Source organism: Hakea prostrata, chromosome 8, assembly GCF_041222555.1.
Source record: "Hakea prostrata isolate BN-2017 chromosome 8, UWA_Hpros_2, whole genome shotgun sequence".
Taxonomy (NCBI): domain Eukaryota; kingdom Viridiplantae; phylum Streptophyta; class Magnoliopsida; order Proteales; family Proteaceae; genus Hakea; species Hakea prostrata.
Genome location: NC_142607.1, coordinates 14,501,530 through 14,518,403, shown reverse-complemented (window position 1 = coordinate 14,518,403; position 16,874 = coordinate 14,501,530). Strand labels below are relative to the sequence as shown.

The window sequence follows — 16,874 nt, the reverse complement described above, 5'->3', positions numbered from 1 at the left end:
CTAAATTATCTAATTGTCGAAATGGATTATGGGTTCGCGGGAATCTTACGTTTTGAGTTTCGGGTTGGCCATATAAACATTGAACCAAACCGGGTTTGGTTTAAACACTCGACCAAGTAGTATTTTAAGAAACCACTAGAATGTCCGGGTGGACACTTGACACTTGAAACACGTGACTCTGTGACTGATTCTGATTCTGTTTCTGATTCCAATTCCTCCGATTCGACCGATTCGCACCATGAACACGAGAACCTCTTCCACCGATCGTGAATCAATCCAGATCAGATTCTGGGTTTTAAAACCTTGAGGAACGAAGTGATGGATTTCCTCGATAGAGAATTGCAGGTTCAAAGACACAGAAAACTGGAGAAGGGAGGCTCGAAGGAAGGAGAATGTTGCAGTTTCCGGCTTTCATGAAACAGTATCCGCCCTCGACGAGCATGATCCCTTCCTCTGTACTACTTCCGTCTCAATGGCCCCATCCTCAAAACGACGAACTCCTTCTCGCCATGGAAGAGGCCGACCTCGAAGAAAAGGTTATCTTCACCTTCGTTTTTCTTCCTCTTTGATGATGTTTTCGAAAGAATGGAACCACCTCTATCATGAATTCTCTGTAGCCCTGAACTTTGTAGTTTGTCTGAACATCCTTAACGAATATTTTAAAAATTATCAATGTTGTAATCTGTCTCTACTCCCAAAGCCTGATTAGCTTGGAGAATGGGATCAATTCATCCACTTGATAAAACCCTGGGTGGGTACTTGGTATGTCAGGTAATAGGTACTGTGAGACTTCATATGAGAACCTTTAGCTCAAATTCTATGTTGGCGGTGAAGAAGCAAACATATAAACTGAAGAAGTATTGGATGTTAGGAATGCAGCTGCTACTGTAAGGATTCACTTTCAAAACCTTTAGCATAGATTATACCTTGGGTGACAAAGAAACAACATATGAACAGAAAAAGAGTGGCTTAATAGAGATTTTTTAGATATAAGAGTGGCATAATTAGAAAAGATAAAATAAGAAAGAGAGAGAAATAATGTTGACCCAATACAAATAAGTGAAAGACCATTGTTTTTAATGTGGTATGGGCACTTCGTTTCAGGCTGTTGTGTGTAGTGGTAATGAGTGTTTCAGTGTAGACGGGAGGAGTTGGAAAACCAAGGGTAGATCAAAAGACTTGGAATAATTAATGAGAAACAATTGGACCCAAGCTTTACAACTAACAAGAACTTAAATAGAGTTAATGGGCGCACAAAATCAGCATAGTCTACTCATTTGGTTCAGAATAGTGTTAGTTGAGTTTAGTTGAGTCATTGTATGTCCAAATGTAGTGATTGTATTAATTCGTTTCCGCTTGGTTGTCAAACTTTTGAAACTTAAAAGACATTGGGGCTTCTAAGATAAGAGAATTGTTATCAATGGAGTGAAACTGTATCTGGAATTGTCTACCTCTCCTACCGCAAGTAAAGAGAATCCTTCTATATTAAAATAGAAATGGTCAGATCTGGATCTCATAGCTTTTGTCCTTTAGGCAATTAGTTAAGTACTTTGGATCAGCCACAAGAATTAGAATTTCATTCCTGTTCCTTTTTGGGCCATTCCATATGTCAAAATGCAAGCTTTAATTATTTTCTTCGGTATTTCAATGCATGTCTTTGTGTGGCTTCCCTGTTTCATTTTATAGCATTAAGAACTTGCACAAAAATCATTCATTACTATTGTTGCATTAGGGTGTGCTGCATAAGACAACTTGAAGCAAACTTCTTGCCCCATAAGGAAGAAAGAATTTATTCTTTTCTCTATTACCCTCTTTTTGGGTGAGTTATTAGTCGATCAGTTTAAAAACCAATCATGTTACTAGAGAAACTGGGGTTGTATTTGTATTACAAGAAACTGGAACACTGGAAGGTTTTGTGCAGTGAATGATTCTTTCTGCTACTATAATTTGAGAAGGAAATGGGCTGTTAGAGTAGCATTGGATTGGGTGGAGTATATAGTGCAGACCGAGAATGAGAAGTTATCTGTGGATTTTTGAACGTTAGAAGTTGAGAAGTACATAGGTCGAAAACTGTGGTCTTTATATCATTAATACTCATCCTTATCTAAGCTAAACAGGGTCAGCTACATGGATCCTTGCCCTCGAATTGCTATATTTAAGGTCTAACTTGATGCAAAGATAACCTATCAATGTTTTCATAACTACTTGCCCTAAGGTCATTTTAGGTCTGCCCACAGCCCAGTTGCTTCGTTCAATCCAAGTCGAATCACTTCTCCACATTTGAGCATCCAAAAGCCTTTGTTGGACATGGCATTGCCACTTTGCATGACATTCTTGTAGCTCACAATGTTTTGAATATCCTCCCAGATTAGTTCTATAATGGTCATTCCTCACCTGATCCATCCTTCCTAACTTCCTCATCTCTGCTAGCTACCTTGAGTTCTTCAATATGATGCTTCGTAACAGCCCAACAGTCCGCTCCACATAATGTAGTCGTTTGAATGATTTGTCTTACAAATTTTCTTTTATGTTTTACAGGAATTCATTGATTGCACATGGCTCTAGGCTAACACATTCACTTCATCTATCCTATTTTAGTTCTTTGTGAAACATCATCCACTATATTACCTTCTTTATTTGTGATTGAGCAGAGACACCTGAAATGATCACCTCCTCTTCATATCCATCATAATGTAGCCAAGTTACAACACATATACAATGTCTTCATTCTTTGTTCTACTTCTCATTAAACCTTTTGATACCAAGGTTTACTTCCATAATTCCAACTTGGGGTTAATACTTGCTGTTGTCTCATCCACTATAACTATATCATCAATTAAAAGCATAGACCAAGGAACCACGTCTTTATGAATAAAAAGTTGTACCTAGGGCACAAGACTCCCACCATTGTGGGGTTTCATAAGGGTTATAGTGTATGCAGCCTCACCTTTGCGTTGGCAAAAAGTTGTTTTTTTTTGAGTTGAACCTGTGTCTGTGACCAGTTGGTCAGAAAGGTGCAGCCTTACCCTTGCACCTGCATATTGATAGTTGTCTAAAGAAATTGAACTCCATTTGAGAACAAGTACCAATGAAAGCAAGGGTGCAAGAGTCCCTTACATGGTAGTCCATATGATTGACATGGGCCACGAAGTTGCCACATGGTCTACCTAGGGAGTTTTTATATAATTAGTAGTCAATTTACAACACTTCCAGGTCGCAAATGGCAATATAGGTTTGGTGATGCGAATTTCTGTCTGGATAGATAGTTAGTAGGACATCCTTACATGTATGCTTCGGTTTTCCATTGTCAGTGCCTATCAAGGTTCAAGGAGTTCTGATATGACCTGAAATATTTTGTGAAATTTGTTTAAAGACTGCACATTTCATGGGACATACCTTGGCTTTCATATGTTCTCAAATATAGTCTATGTTGCACATAGTTTAGTTCCATAACATGCAAAAATAAATGAACAGAACTAAAATATGCAATTGGAAATTACAAGTGGAGAAAATCCAAAAAATAACTTATTATTATTATTATTATCATTTCTCAAATTGTAAGAGTTACAACTATTGCCATAAGTTTTGTCGCCTTTATTCTTCTATCCTGTCATACCCATCTTAATCTCTTCTTCCTGTCAGATACTCTGAAACCTCCCCTGCTATGGTGCAAATTTTGTATGTAGCAAGAGAGGCATCAATCTCTCCCAGAGCTGCTCATATTAGCCTCAAGCCTTGGGGCTGGATACTTGCCTTAAGAGTGAGAATACATATTCATTACCATCCCCAAACCATACTGAACAGTGAATGGGAAGCCAATTTTGGATCAGGCTTACCCTTTTTCACCTGTGGCAGTTTCAGGCATCAAATATATCTCTTTTGCTTTTTGATCATGCTGATCATAATATACATCGGTGAGAGATCTTCAATGTCATCTCATTCAGGAAATTCCAGAGTAAACAGAGAACCATCAAAGAAGTAACCCCTTTTGAACTGCAGTTGTTACCATTGTCTAGGTTAGTTGCGCAGTTGCTCTTTTAGTCCTTTTTATTTGCCCCTCTCAACCAATTTATGTGTAGCAAGCAACATTGTTTGGTGGTAGCGAAATGGATTAAATGCAAAAAGAGAAATCTTGATTTTGAAGTTTGTGGTTTCCAAGTTAATAAGTTCCTCCGATTTCCTTCTCAGGTAGTAGAGAAGGGTGTAGAAAGGAGGTCAATCCCAAGGGGTTGGGGCCTGGGGGTAGACAGTGGATGTAGGGCTGTGGAAGAAAGATCCATGAGAAGGGAGGAAGCTAAAAATGGTTTGCAGTGTTCTTGAGTTGCATTTCCATGAAGGGCATTTTGGTCTACAATGGAACAGTTTTAACGTTTCTATCTAAAGTTAGTGGGCTTGGGTTTAAGTACCAAATATTTCAGAAAGCTGGGGTGCCATGAGTAAATAGTGGAAGTGGAATTACACCTTTTTTACAAAGAGGTAGAAGTGGGAGAGATAGAGAGAGAGAGAGAGAGAGAGAGAGAGAGGAGGGGGAAGCAGCCTATAACCTACTAGGGGCTCCAAAGAGAGCCAAGACTCCAGGAACAACAATGTGCCTCTTCCTTGGTGTCCAAAACCTGGGGTGGGGAAGAAGCTAAATCCTAGAGGAAACATCAAATTAGACAGCTTTCCATATCAAGTCCAAAGTTCTGGAGTTGGAGGTCCATCTTACAATTTGGACCATTTCTCAATTTGTGTGTCGTCCCTACGCAGGGTTCATGCTAATATTTGTATTGTTCCACTTTTATCGAACATCTCTTCACACCTTACCTTGGGACATACATGTTTTCTCATTTTAGGAACAAGTTTGTAGAAACACCTTGTATGCCCCCTCATTCTTTAATAAGACAGTAAATTACCGGTCTGTTGGAAACTGGCCAAGTGAGACGTGGCATGTGAGTTGGACTTGAAGGACAGTTATACCTTTGTCTTCTCCAAACCATTGTGCTACCTTATTTATAATAGAAAATATAACCTTGTGAAATATTTATTTTGGAAGCTTACTATATTTTTGGATAAGATAATTAATCCCCTAAAAGGTTCTCATGGCTAGCATATAGCAAACTAAATCACTAAGTATTTACTTGGTACATGGGGGATATGAAACTTAAGATTGGTTTATCCCTCTTGCAAGAAACTTATCTTGACTCCGTCTGAAATTTGGAATTTAAGTGGTACTCCCGTATTCTGGTATCCCTGTAAAGAAACTTCCTTTATTCTGTCTGAACTTTGGAATTAAGGATACTTTTTGTATTCTACTATTGGATTGGATGTGAAGAAGTGGGATTAGATCTTTTATTGTGGGCTTGCATTGCCCTCCATATTTATCTGCTTACTTCGTGTATATATATGGGGTTAAAAAAAGGAAAACAAGATAATGGAAGTACTGCATTTATTCCTACTGTACTGATCATTCTATTACCTATTGTTTAAGAACTTCCAAATGCAGATGTTTGGATGCTGAGAATGCATTTGCTTATTGAAAACAAGATGTCCCCACCCCCAAAAAAAGAAAAAGAAAAAATAATAATAATAAAAGAAGGCATAAAGAAAAAAGAAAAATCTATTCTTAATAGAAGAGTAGCCCACAGATCTGGCACCAATGGCTTATTCAATGAAAGATGTTCCTAGCCAAGCAACGAAAGAAAGGAGTATGAGAATAAATTTAGCACTCAATTTATCAAAGTGTCAAGAATAAATGGCTACTGGTCTTATCTTTTTATGGTGAAGTTCTCCTTTGTGTGTGTAGATTTCACCTTTCCTGCGACATTGTGTTCTCTTTTTCTGGTTAAGATACGATTTTTTTTTAATACAGATATTTCATTCTGAATCATTTTTCTTGGCAATCTTCACAATTCTATATTGTTCTGACATCCATTTGGCATCACTTAAATATATTTTTCTCTTTCACAGTGTAATGAGATCCGAAAGACAAATAGCAACATTGTTGTGATTGGGAAAATGACAGTTGATAATGACAAAGAAGACTTTGATAATGAGGCTGATGATGATGATGCCGATAATGCTGAGGAATCTGAAGGTGATGAATTCGAACAGGAAACCAGTTGATCCAAGCGCTTAAAACATGTTCTATTATGTGAACTATGAAGTTGATAGTTATAGTTGCTGTTGCACTTTATTAACTCATAACCCTTATGATAGACATGTTTGTTTTACCTTGATAACATATCTGTACTCTTGTTTTGTGCATAGTATTAGCTTCTTAAATCACATGATGTTCTTTCTGCAAGGTTTCGGTTGCATTTCGATAATTCTTTGCATCTAAAAGTTGATAGAAGAATGTTGTTGGAGCATTGCTGTAAACCTCTCAGGGGGCTTGATCGTTCATAGTGACCTTATTGTTTGGGCCCATTTTGCTTCTGGGGTATATGGTTCACATGGTTCCATTGTCACCTGACATCTCATATATGGGGATCAGGAACAATACCGTGTTCTTACTGAACAGTTCATCTATGAGAAAAGTTGGCTCAGTAATATGATCACCAGTCATTTGGGTGCTTTAATCAGCTCTCGACATGTGGTTCTATGAATTTCCTACACAGACCACCAATCCCTCTGACCTTAAGATGTGTTGAGTAGGGGGGGTTCAGACTACCTTTGACCCTATATTTTTTCCAAAAGGGAATCTGGACTTAATTATGAGTAGGTTCACAAAACCCCAAGGTATAGGCTCAATTGACAAAGACAGACGCCTGATTAGAGGCCATGACTTTGAATCTCATTGGTGTTACGAACCTCTCCCCTATATGTAAGCTATCTCATGAGGATTAGTTAAGGTGCACAGAAGCTGACCTGGACACCTTAGGTCCCCCAAAGAAGTTCACAGTTCTGCCTAAGTTGGTCTGTGTTTGTTGCTTTTATTTGCAAAATGTCAATCCACAATTATCCTGTATGGTTTGAAGATGTTAGATTCTCTATATAGGTTGCTACATTTGATGATGTTTCTATCGAGTTTTCCCTTTTGTATGTGCAATGCTTGGCCATATCGAATTGCCTTCTCCAAGGGGATAAGATGAAAGAGAGATGACATGCCATATTAGTTGGAACCTTGGTGTACTTCAGGTCCTGGCTCAGTTATCATCTGTTGTCTAATTTGGGGAGGGAATGAATATACATGGTTTAGAATGAATCCAAACTCTAGAGGACAATGAGAGGTCATTATTTCTGGTAATGGATAATGGAGATGTAGTGGGTGGCTGACAATTTGCATGTATGTGGTTTGGAATGGGGAAGGCCCCCAAGGGGAGGTGGGGGGATTAGGCCATGAAAATGACAACCCTTTTATTTGGGATATTTTGGCAATGTTTAAAGTATCGATGTTGAGTTTCGTATTGGTCAGGTAATTTTAAAAGGTGAATCGTTTCGTTTTTTTTTTTTTCTTTTTGTTCAAAGAGATTTTATTCAGGAGTAGAGCTCGAAGTAGAAAGGATACAAAGATCTTTCAACCACAGAGTGGAAAGAGGCACCAAAGTCGTGCTCCTAGCCAACATGGCCTTCCTAGCTAGGTTATCGGCTATTGAGTTTGCCAACCTAGGAAAACATAGGACTTAAATCTACTCTTAAGAAACAAGATATCATCTAAAATGGGCCTAAGTGTGATATGAGAGGACCATTGATCTTTAGAAATAGGGCTGATAACTACAATACAATATGATTGTATTATAATCTTATCTAGTCCATTTTCAATTACTTCAACTAAAACTCTTCTAATTGTCAGTGCCTCCCTCCTTTTGGTAGTTTTTGCTTAAAAACCTTTGTTAATTAGTTGACTTGTTCTCTACCTAATGGGCTGATACTAATTTTTGGAGAAGGTTCGATACAATGTCAACTGGTGTTGGTGATTTAAAACTTTGTTCCATTTAATTAATTAAATTATTTATTATTATTATTCTTTGGAAGAGATGGGTTTCAAAATGGTTTATATTCCTAATGCCAACCCACAACAAGGAACCTACCACATGCAATGTATTTTATATTTAAATCCTTCAACAAACATTACTTAATTAAGTGATTAAATTTGTTCTGAAGAACAAGCGATTAGAAGAAATTTTTTATTTCTTAAATTATGTTTAAATTTCTTTTAGTTGTTTATGAAATGCAATCGAGAATATGAAGCGAAAAGCACCAATATGATCTCATAATGGTTGTGATATTTTAATTGGCCATATTAAGAATTAGTATTGTTTTTTCAGATTGTGATCATTGCAGTCACTTAATTACTTCTCAGACTTTTGAATAAGGGGCTTGGTCATTATAAACATTTTTTTTTTCAGGTATAAGTCACTTTAACATCCTTAGTGGTGGTGGGACTCTTGTCATCTATGATGAATCAGCAACATTTCAAATTCACTGAATTTTCCTTCATCTAACATGATAGAAAGAATTGATGTGTCAAAAAAAAGTGACTCAGATTTTCATATGTTAAACGATGTATTGCTTAGATTTCTAAAAGTAAAAGTTTCTATTCTACGTACACATCATCTTTGTTTTTTCGACAAAACCACATACACATAAATCATCAAGAATACAAAAATGAATCAAATCTAACCTTTTAAACGTGATATTCTGTGGAATAGACTTTGGATCTGTTATCAATCTTATAAATCTCGTATTCTATTGTTCATATTCACAAATAGTTTTTCGGATTCAGTCCAATACCCTAAGTACTTACGATAGTGATCTCATCTTATATAATAAACAATACAGATTATAATGTATACAGTATACTAATAAATGGGTTTACAAAAAAAAATAGAATTAAATGATACATGTTTTGTTCATGGAACCTTATCTTATTTCCAATGAGAGAAAGAAGATAATTTTTCTGAAGTTGAAAGGTTGACATGAATGGAATAGATTTTTTTTAAGGGTATCTTAACCAACCATGTCTGTATTAAATGTTCACTTTGATGATGATGGATCTTAACCCCACCAAGTATTCGCATACAGACCCCTTGGATGGCTAGATTTTCTATTCCATCATCAGATACCATGAGGTGATCAGCAAGTCATGAGATGCAAATCACATACTTTCTTTTACAAAATGAACAACAAAAAAGAAAGAAGAATTCATATAGCTTCCTGTGATTTAATAGTTTATAACAACCAAATGATTCTAAGGCGGCGAAGAAGCCAAGAGGCCAACTGGGTTCTCATCCTTTTCTTGTTTTTTTTAATGGAAAAGAAGTATAATTAATAGGGAGAGATGATGAAGATGATGTGTCCCTGCTCTACCAATTTGACAGGTTCTGTTTGCATATGCCAATCAGAGATCAGGATTTCAGGATTTCATCTTAAAATTCTCCCATTCCTATCTTGGACTAATCAGTAATGGATGGCGAAAGTGACAATTAGCAAAGGTTATCTTCTCCAGAAATGCAAAAGCAGAGTTTTTTTCTTTTTTTTCTGTGAGAAAGATTTGTTCAATGTCATGTCAGCAACATTACTCCTGTGCTTTTCTTTCAGAAATCAAAGGGATGATGAAGTCATGAGGAATGGTGCTTAAAAGCAAATCAAAATCATGATCTAGCTACAGTAATTTATTTATGGGATTCTAAAGTTTCATCACTTTGAATGGGCATCGAATTCTGGGTTAGTTGAATGTCCACTGAAGAAGACCCTGATCCCAAAATCGTATCTAGTTTTGCTTTTGATTTTCAATTTTGATCTCAAATTAATATGTTGTAAGAGAAAAGAGAAGATTAGGTCAAAACTTGATTTTTTTTTTCTATTGAAATCTCCAACATATATGATTAAATTATTACATAAGATTCGACCAAAAAACAAAATTATTTGATAAGATAAGAAGGATTTCTTCATGGTTACATCTGAAGTCCAGAAAGGATTTCAAAGGCTTTTTAAGTTTTCTGTAAACTTCTGGAAAAGCTTAAAGAAATTAAGCTCGAATGTTAATCCCTTGATCTGGGAAAATCTCGTATTCCTTGATATGACATTTGACATCTTTCTAAGTATTAAATAACAATTAGTTTTACAAATGATTTCTTTTATGAAAATTAATAATAACTGTTAGTCTGTTAAACCAAGACTGACCAACCGGGTTCAACAGGAAAAGAACCCAAACAAGCCAACCACGGTGATCAGAGGAAGCAATCACAGCGGCTGAGGTCACGCCACATGGCGGGGTAGGCGTATGGAAAAACAAATCGCCAAATTTCGACCCTAAATTTCGGCCGGTTCGGCATATAGCAAATTTGATTTTAAAAGTGAAACCGAAATTGACACAATATTGTCGATATTTTAACCGATACAAACCGAAATTTTGCCAATTTATCCACAAATTTTCAACCTATTTTTCCTAAATTTCTCTCTTATCTCGAGACCTCACCACACCTTCTTTCTCCTACTTTTTGCATTTTTGTCATATTTTCCTTTAATCTTCGACATATGGCAGTAGATCTTGCTTCATTCTTGATGAGTATATTATTTACGACGATCAAACAGGATTTCACACAGATCTAGAAGTTTTGTAAAGTTTTTTCATCTAAAAGGTAACCATACATATATATATGCCTAAAGTATAGCTGAACGGACGTGTGAATAAGTTAAATGGACTACTCTAAATATTCACCGTCAGATTTTAAAACTAAATCTGAATCATCCAATAAAATACCAATGTTTTCTCCTATTATTTATGGATTAGCTAGGTTTAACTTAATATCACCAGTTGTGGATGAGATCGTTGGCAGTAATGTCTCTTTCTTCCTCCTCTGTTCTTTCTCTATCAGCTTCATTGCAAATCCTTTCACCGACATTCATCAAGATAGGAGTTCCTCACTGAAAACCATATAATTCCAGTAGTTCTTTTGTTATCGTCCAGATGAAGTGAAAAAAGAATCTCGTTTCACACGTACCTCATTTTCTCTCGTCTCACTCGCAAATCCTCTCGATGTTTCTCACAACAATGATCGCTGCTTTCCTGTTTTGGATTCTCAACTATCTCTGCTAAATCTCTCAATTATCGCAAATCTCATTATTCTAAGAGAATTCTTTATTTCTCTATTCTCTTATTCTTTTTCTTTTTTTTCGTTTCTAGTTTCCTATGTGAAGAAATTCTGATTTGGAGCCTTCTAATGTGAAATTTGTGATTTTGTTATTTCGTATATACATATTAGATGTTTATATAGTCAATTAAGAGAATTGTTTTGCTCCCTATAAGGAACATAGGAAGAAATAGAAGAAGAACGAGATGTTACTTTAACCACCAACGTTGTTTTTCTTCTTTTCATTTTGAGAATTTAATGGGGGTAAGAATATGAATTTTATTGGACGATTCAGATTTAGTTAATAGATTTGATGGTAGATATTTAAAACCGTTTAATTAACATATTCACACGTCCGTTTAGCTACCGCTTTTACAGTCATATATGTGCCTATCAAGAACACCACTTTATATGAAATTTTAGGCAAAAACAACAAATTCAGTGTATTTTTTGGCATCAAATTAGCTTGACACCAAATTTGGTCTAAATTGATCTAAAATACTGAGGGGTCGAAAACTAGCCAAAACGCGGCAATATTTCGGCCAAAATTCCGCACCCTGGGTAGGTGCACAAGCATGGAATTAAGTTAAGAGGCGTAACCTTGAAGGAATCAACTTCCTGTAGAGATTGTACAGATAGGAGAAGCCACCGCCAACCAAATTCGATGATAATCCTTCATAGAGGTAACACTATAAATACTCGAAACTCTAATAGGATAAAGATAATTAATTGAATTTGTCTATATTGTTGTTCGACTTTCGAGACTCTGCAACTAGAACCTTCCTCTTGATGTTTGAAGTATTGACTTGACTGTTGGAGGCAATCCCAAACCTACAAAGATTGGCCTGTTTATTTGCAAGTGTAGCTTGACAATCTCTTCAAACCCTGACCTACAAAGATTGGCTTGTTTATTTGTCATTGATGGAGAGTGACGAAGTCAGACAAGGGGAACAGTTGTCGAAGTCAAGGAAGGGGAGTTGTGGAGGTGGTGCTATATAGGTTTTGGAGGTGAAGATAGAGAGTAAGGGTGCATGAAGAGATAAGGGCATTAAAGTCATTCTGCAGTCATAAGCACAAAACCGTCATTTTAGGTACAAACTTAATAAATAACAGTACAAATTGTAGCAAAATTTTTAACTTATAAAATGTAAACAATCAATAATTTTTTTCACACTCAAGAATTTCACCCCACTTAAAATGGGTGATTAGGAAAAAACTCTAAAGTCAAAGCACCGAGAGGGACTCCATTTAAGAAAATTTCCCAAAAATGTATTTAGAGTCCCTGTGGAGAGGGGGGGGGGGTGGGGGGGGGGGGGGGGGCGGGAAAAACCCAAAAAAAAAATTGGATATTCCCCCCCCCCCCCCCCCCCATTTTATTTAATATACACCCCGATTGTTGTGCTTTCTTTTTGAACCCCCCCCCCCCGCCCCCCCCCCCCCTTTATATTTTTTCAGAGGTCTAATGTGAAATGAAATTTTTTTCTTTTCCATTTTTCTTTTCTGAATTGAAAATATGAAAATCATCCTAGAATACCACACTGAACTGAAACGTGTAGGCTGAAACTTTTTTATTTTAATCATCCACAGACCTGAGCATTCCCAAATCCCAACATTCCTGGATACCCTGTATTTTTGGTGCAGTTGTAGGTTGATCACCAAAACTCAGCTTTATTGGGGACAGAATCCCTAGTTACTGTGCTGGGAAATGGGTACTCTGCTCTACTTTTCATTTCATCATTACTACTTCTATAAACTTCTCTTCTCTATCTTTCCATCCATCCATACCTCTTCCTGTGTTCCTCAAATATTGCAGATGAAGTCGAATCAATTAAAAGGTTCTGGTCAGATTTTTAGATGATAAATCTACCTTCACTCTTTCTTCACCTGAGCAGTGATGCAATCACCGCAATCACAGCGTCCGTCTTTGATCTTTCCTTCAAACTTTCATTTCGTTTTCATCATTCCAATTGGACCACCAAAGATATCATCATTTTCTCTCCAAACTCCAAAACAATTTTTGCCCATCTTGCAAGTTCACAGCTGTAGTGGGTCATAGGCTCATTGCATCTCTTTCCTTTTTTTTTTTTTTTTTTTTTTTTTTTTTTGAGTAAGACTCAGGGCATCTCTTTCACTGTTATAGACCTTTGACGTTTTTCATTAGTTTTTCTTTTTTAATTATCATGTTAGTTATTCTCCCGTATTATCTTCTACAGATCTGCGACTCTGGAGAGTTAACTAAGACCACCAATCTCCTCCTCCGTCTTTTCATATCATATCCAGGAACAGATCTTCCAAGGCGAAACAACTAGAAATCATCAGTCCATCTCCTCAGAGTATATATATATATTTTTCGAAGAAGAAAATCTTACGTATATCGCCATACTCTGATTCGCTAACCTCACGGCGGACGGATAAACGCACCATTCGAGGCCATCATCAAACCTGCAAACAGAACAGTAAAAACAAATCACATCAGAAAAAACAGGCACACGGATTCAAAATAAACTCGTCGAGAAGGAGCTTACGAAGACGACGAGGAAGACGAAGAGATACGTGTAAGAAACAAACACAGAACAATGAAAGGGATATAGCCAAGTGGCGCACGAAACACGCATCACACAAAATACGAAATGAACACCCATTTATGTGTGGAAGGTAGTTAACGGAACCCTAACGGGGAGATAGTTTTGACCACGGGAGAATGGGAAAGGACGAAGTCGCTGACAAAAGCCACTCTGAAACAATGGCGCCGATCTCAAAGTACGAAGAAGTAACTCAAGAGTCACGATCACATTGGGGAGTGGATTCAGAAATTTGGGGCTGATTCTGATATGATATGCATTAATGGCTAAAGATCCAGGAATCCAGTTTTTAACGTTTTTACAGTCCTTGATTACATAGAACAAAAACTTCTTTACTCACTCATATTTGGAATTTTGTTTCTTTTCGTCTTTTTCCTCTCATCTGGTTCTCTGGAACTCTTTTTTCCAGTTCGAATTTCTCGAACGGAACAGAGAGAGAGTCATCATTGCCAGTGATTCCCGTTGTGTATGAGATAAGAGGATCTCTTAGGGTCACCTTGAACATTGTAGGCATGGTAACGGAGTTTACCGGCAGATTTCTCAAAGCAGACAGGAAATCCCATTGGAGATGATCCGTGATGGATACGACGGTGGATCTCCATGCCAGGAAAACTGGGAGCAACGGCTGCGTATGGCGATTTCGATGCCGAAGCAGCATCGTAAGTGGACGTAGCCGATGGGGGAGGAGAAACTTTTTTCACAGATTTTGGCAGCGACAGAAATGCTCTGATCTTTAACGGTGATGAAGAAACCGATGGTGCCTCTTTCTCTCGGCACATATTTGCGTGATCATACTCTTCGATGAGATTAGCAAGATCCTCATCTGAGGTAACAGAAACTAAGGCATCCAGATCTTCCTTCGGCAACTGACATCTCAGATTCACAGAGCATCCACACAACTCTCCAAGTTTCACCAATAGCTCTGTACAAATCCAAACATCTCACTCTCAAATTGTCCTAAACGTGTACGAAATAAACAAATCGTTTTTCAAAATCGAGTGTTCAATTACTTCCTGAATTTTCTTAACACCAAAAGCCGAAATCGGAAGCACGGGAAAATAAAAACGCTAAAAACAAAACAAACGAAACGAACCTGAAAAAGTAGCGGAACGATCAACGGCGAGAACTCTGGTTTCTCCACCGACGTAACGCAGCTTGCCGTCGGGATGTCGAGGAAGAATCTTGCCGCCGTAGCTGCAGAGGAACTTGATGGTGTTCGCTTTGGAATCAAGACAAGTTCCGACCATGCTTCTTCTCTAGGGTTTTGGGATCCGAAACCCCTCCAGATACTGAAGTTGTTTACGAGGTAAAGTTGAAATTTCGAAAAAGAGAGAGAATTAAGCAAAAGACAAGACTAGAAGAGAAAGAAAAGGAGAGAGAAGCTGCTGCTCGAGTGGCTCCTTCAAGCCTTTCCTTCGCACCCTCCCTCCCTTATTTATAGCTGTTTCTGGAGTTTAGAGCGTAGGAGATACGAGTGCAGAGACTGGGCTAGCCAAGTCTTGGTGGGCCATCACGTAAACCAAACGCCGTTGGCAACCCCACACGGCAACGTTAAAGTAAGTGTGTAATTGCTCGTTAAAAGCGACCGCCTTTCCACTGTAGACTTTATTTAAACTTGAAACTTCACGGCGTTCAAATCTCCATAGTTACTGTATTAGCTTCAGATACCATTTGAACGGCATCGGGGGTGTTAAGTGATTATCGGGCGGTGATGGTTGTTAGACTCGTCGGGTTGGAATTTACCTACTCCGACCCGATCAGGAATGTCCCGTGTAAAGTGTGAACGTGTAGTTAAAGCGAACTCCAACAAATTCGAATATTCAAAAGAGTAAGGAGCCAATAAGGTGTAAATATGTAAATATGCAATAGCAAGGAAGTCCAGCGAAAGGAAATATGCCAAAATAGATACCGTTTTCGAAGGCCTGGCCCATTTGAGCTAATCTTTTGGTGACGTTTGGAACTTGGAAGTCGTGCAGAAGGGAAAAGAAGAAAGAGTATCTAAATAGGTAGCCCACCTGGACTTGGAATCAAACTTTTCGTATTCTACAAGGAATGAAAATTAACATATTATTAATTAATCCTTAAATTTGTTTTGTTTATATTAATACAAGTTTAATTTGAGGGTTATTAGTTACGGGTACTCATGAGTCATGACTCAACCCGAGTATTTCTACGAGTACGTGGCAAGCGGAAATATATAACTATAAAGATTTTTATTTTTTTATTTTTTTGTGTAAGAGAGTTTTTCTATATAAGAAGAATGTGAGAGCGGATATTACATATACTATCTGGGATAGTCAAATCCATGACCCTTTAATCAAAGGTGTTGGTTATTATCAGCTTAGCAACTCTGTGATGGTTAAAAACTTAATAATAATTTCATATTTTCAATATCACAATCCCCATTCAAGATATATTGTGAGTATATGAAGAATCAGGTGTGAATGAACTAAATGTTATGCAGTGTCCTGAGACATACTTTTAGATATAATAATCGGTGGATCATAGTTGTAACCCAAGTTTCCCCTTATGCTATGTGAATGTCCGGTCACTTGAGCGTAAAAATGTCTTTGTATAATTTTGTCTCTATTATGTGCTTAATGGGCCCACTTTGGTGTATAACTTGTTATATTTAATTAGGCCGGTATGGAATAGGTAATAAAATTGAATTAATTCATTTCATTAGTTTCACAACTTTTAGTGAACCGATCAAGTACCTAAAAGTTGGAAATTTATCCAATCCATTTATGACTTGTAGATGTATGATATGTTTTCCCAACGTCACATCAAATGGTTGAAATCCATTTATAAATCACATCAAAGAGTTTTTTATTTTTTACAAAAAAAAAAAAAAAAAAAAAAAAAAAGAAGAAGAAGACAAGTTAGAATGATGTAACTTGTAAATAAATCTCAGCCTTTTGATGACACGTTAGAACATAGTCATTTTTCCCCCCCCCAACATGACATATGGTAATTCTGGTTCATTTCTGACACTGGATATTGGTCCCCTAACAGCCACACAAGTTGAGAGTTGGAATCAACAAATCTATGGTAACTTAGATAGAATCCTGTGGAGATCTTCTCCCCCGCCAACCTATTCGTGCCCTCATCACCCAGACTAACATATACCCGACACGAGGTCCTAACTGACATGAACAAACCTTGTGTTAGGCCTTGTGTGAGTGTAGATGAATGGATACACTCCCAGAATGGTGGCGAGGATCGGGATCCAATG

At 37.4% G+C, this 16,874-nt stretch overlaps 2 protein-coding genes and 1 pseudogene across 4 annotated transcripts; 1 reads left to right on the top strand and 2 right to left on the bottom strand.

The window, feature by feature from the left end:
- Positions 1–313: 313 nt before the first annotated feature.
- LOC149007147 (transcription termination factor) lies at positions 314–6,377 on the top strand. The gene is made up of 2 exons (XM_089166469.1): positions 314–536; positions 5,950–6,377. Exons 1-2 carry the CDS (start codon positions 393–395, stop codon positions 6,103–6,105), a joined length of 300 nt encoding a protein of 99 aa, XP_089022595.1. The 5' UTR covers positions 314–392; the 3' UTR covers positions 6,106–6,377.
- Positions 4,706–4,814, bottom strand: LOC149007148 (U6 spliceosomal RNA; annotated as a pseudogene).
- A 6,750-nt stretch (positions 6,378–13,127) lies between the features above and the next one.
- LOC149007146 (protein PAL OF QUIRKY-like) lies at positions 13,128–15,036 on the bottom strand. 3 transcript variants are annotated; one of them, XM_089166953.1, is made up of 4 exons: positions 14,733–15,036; positions 14,169–14,561; positions 13,427–13,499; positions 13,128–13,345 (listed from the first exon to the last, which is right to left on the bottom strand). In XM_089166953.1, the coding sequence occupies exons 1-3, from the start codon at positions 14,884–14,886 to the stop codon at positions 13,456–13,458; spliced, it is 591 nt and encodes a 196-aa protein (XP_089023079.1). In that variant the 5' UTR covers positions 14,887–15,036; the 3' UTR covers positions 13,128–13,345; positions 13,427–13,455. The 3 variants fall into 3 exon arrangements, 2 of the variants coding, with proteins under 2 accessions (XP_089023079.1, XP_089023078.1); XR_016175262.1 differs by having other exon boundaries at positions 13,128–13,499; positions 13,980–14,561; XM_089166952.1 differs by having other exon boundaries at positions 13,128–13,499.
- Between the last annotated feature and the right edge of the window lie 1,838 nt (positions 15,037–16,874).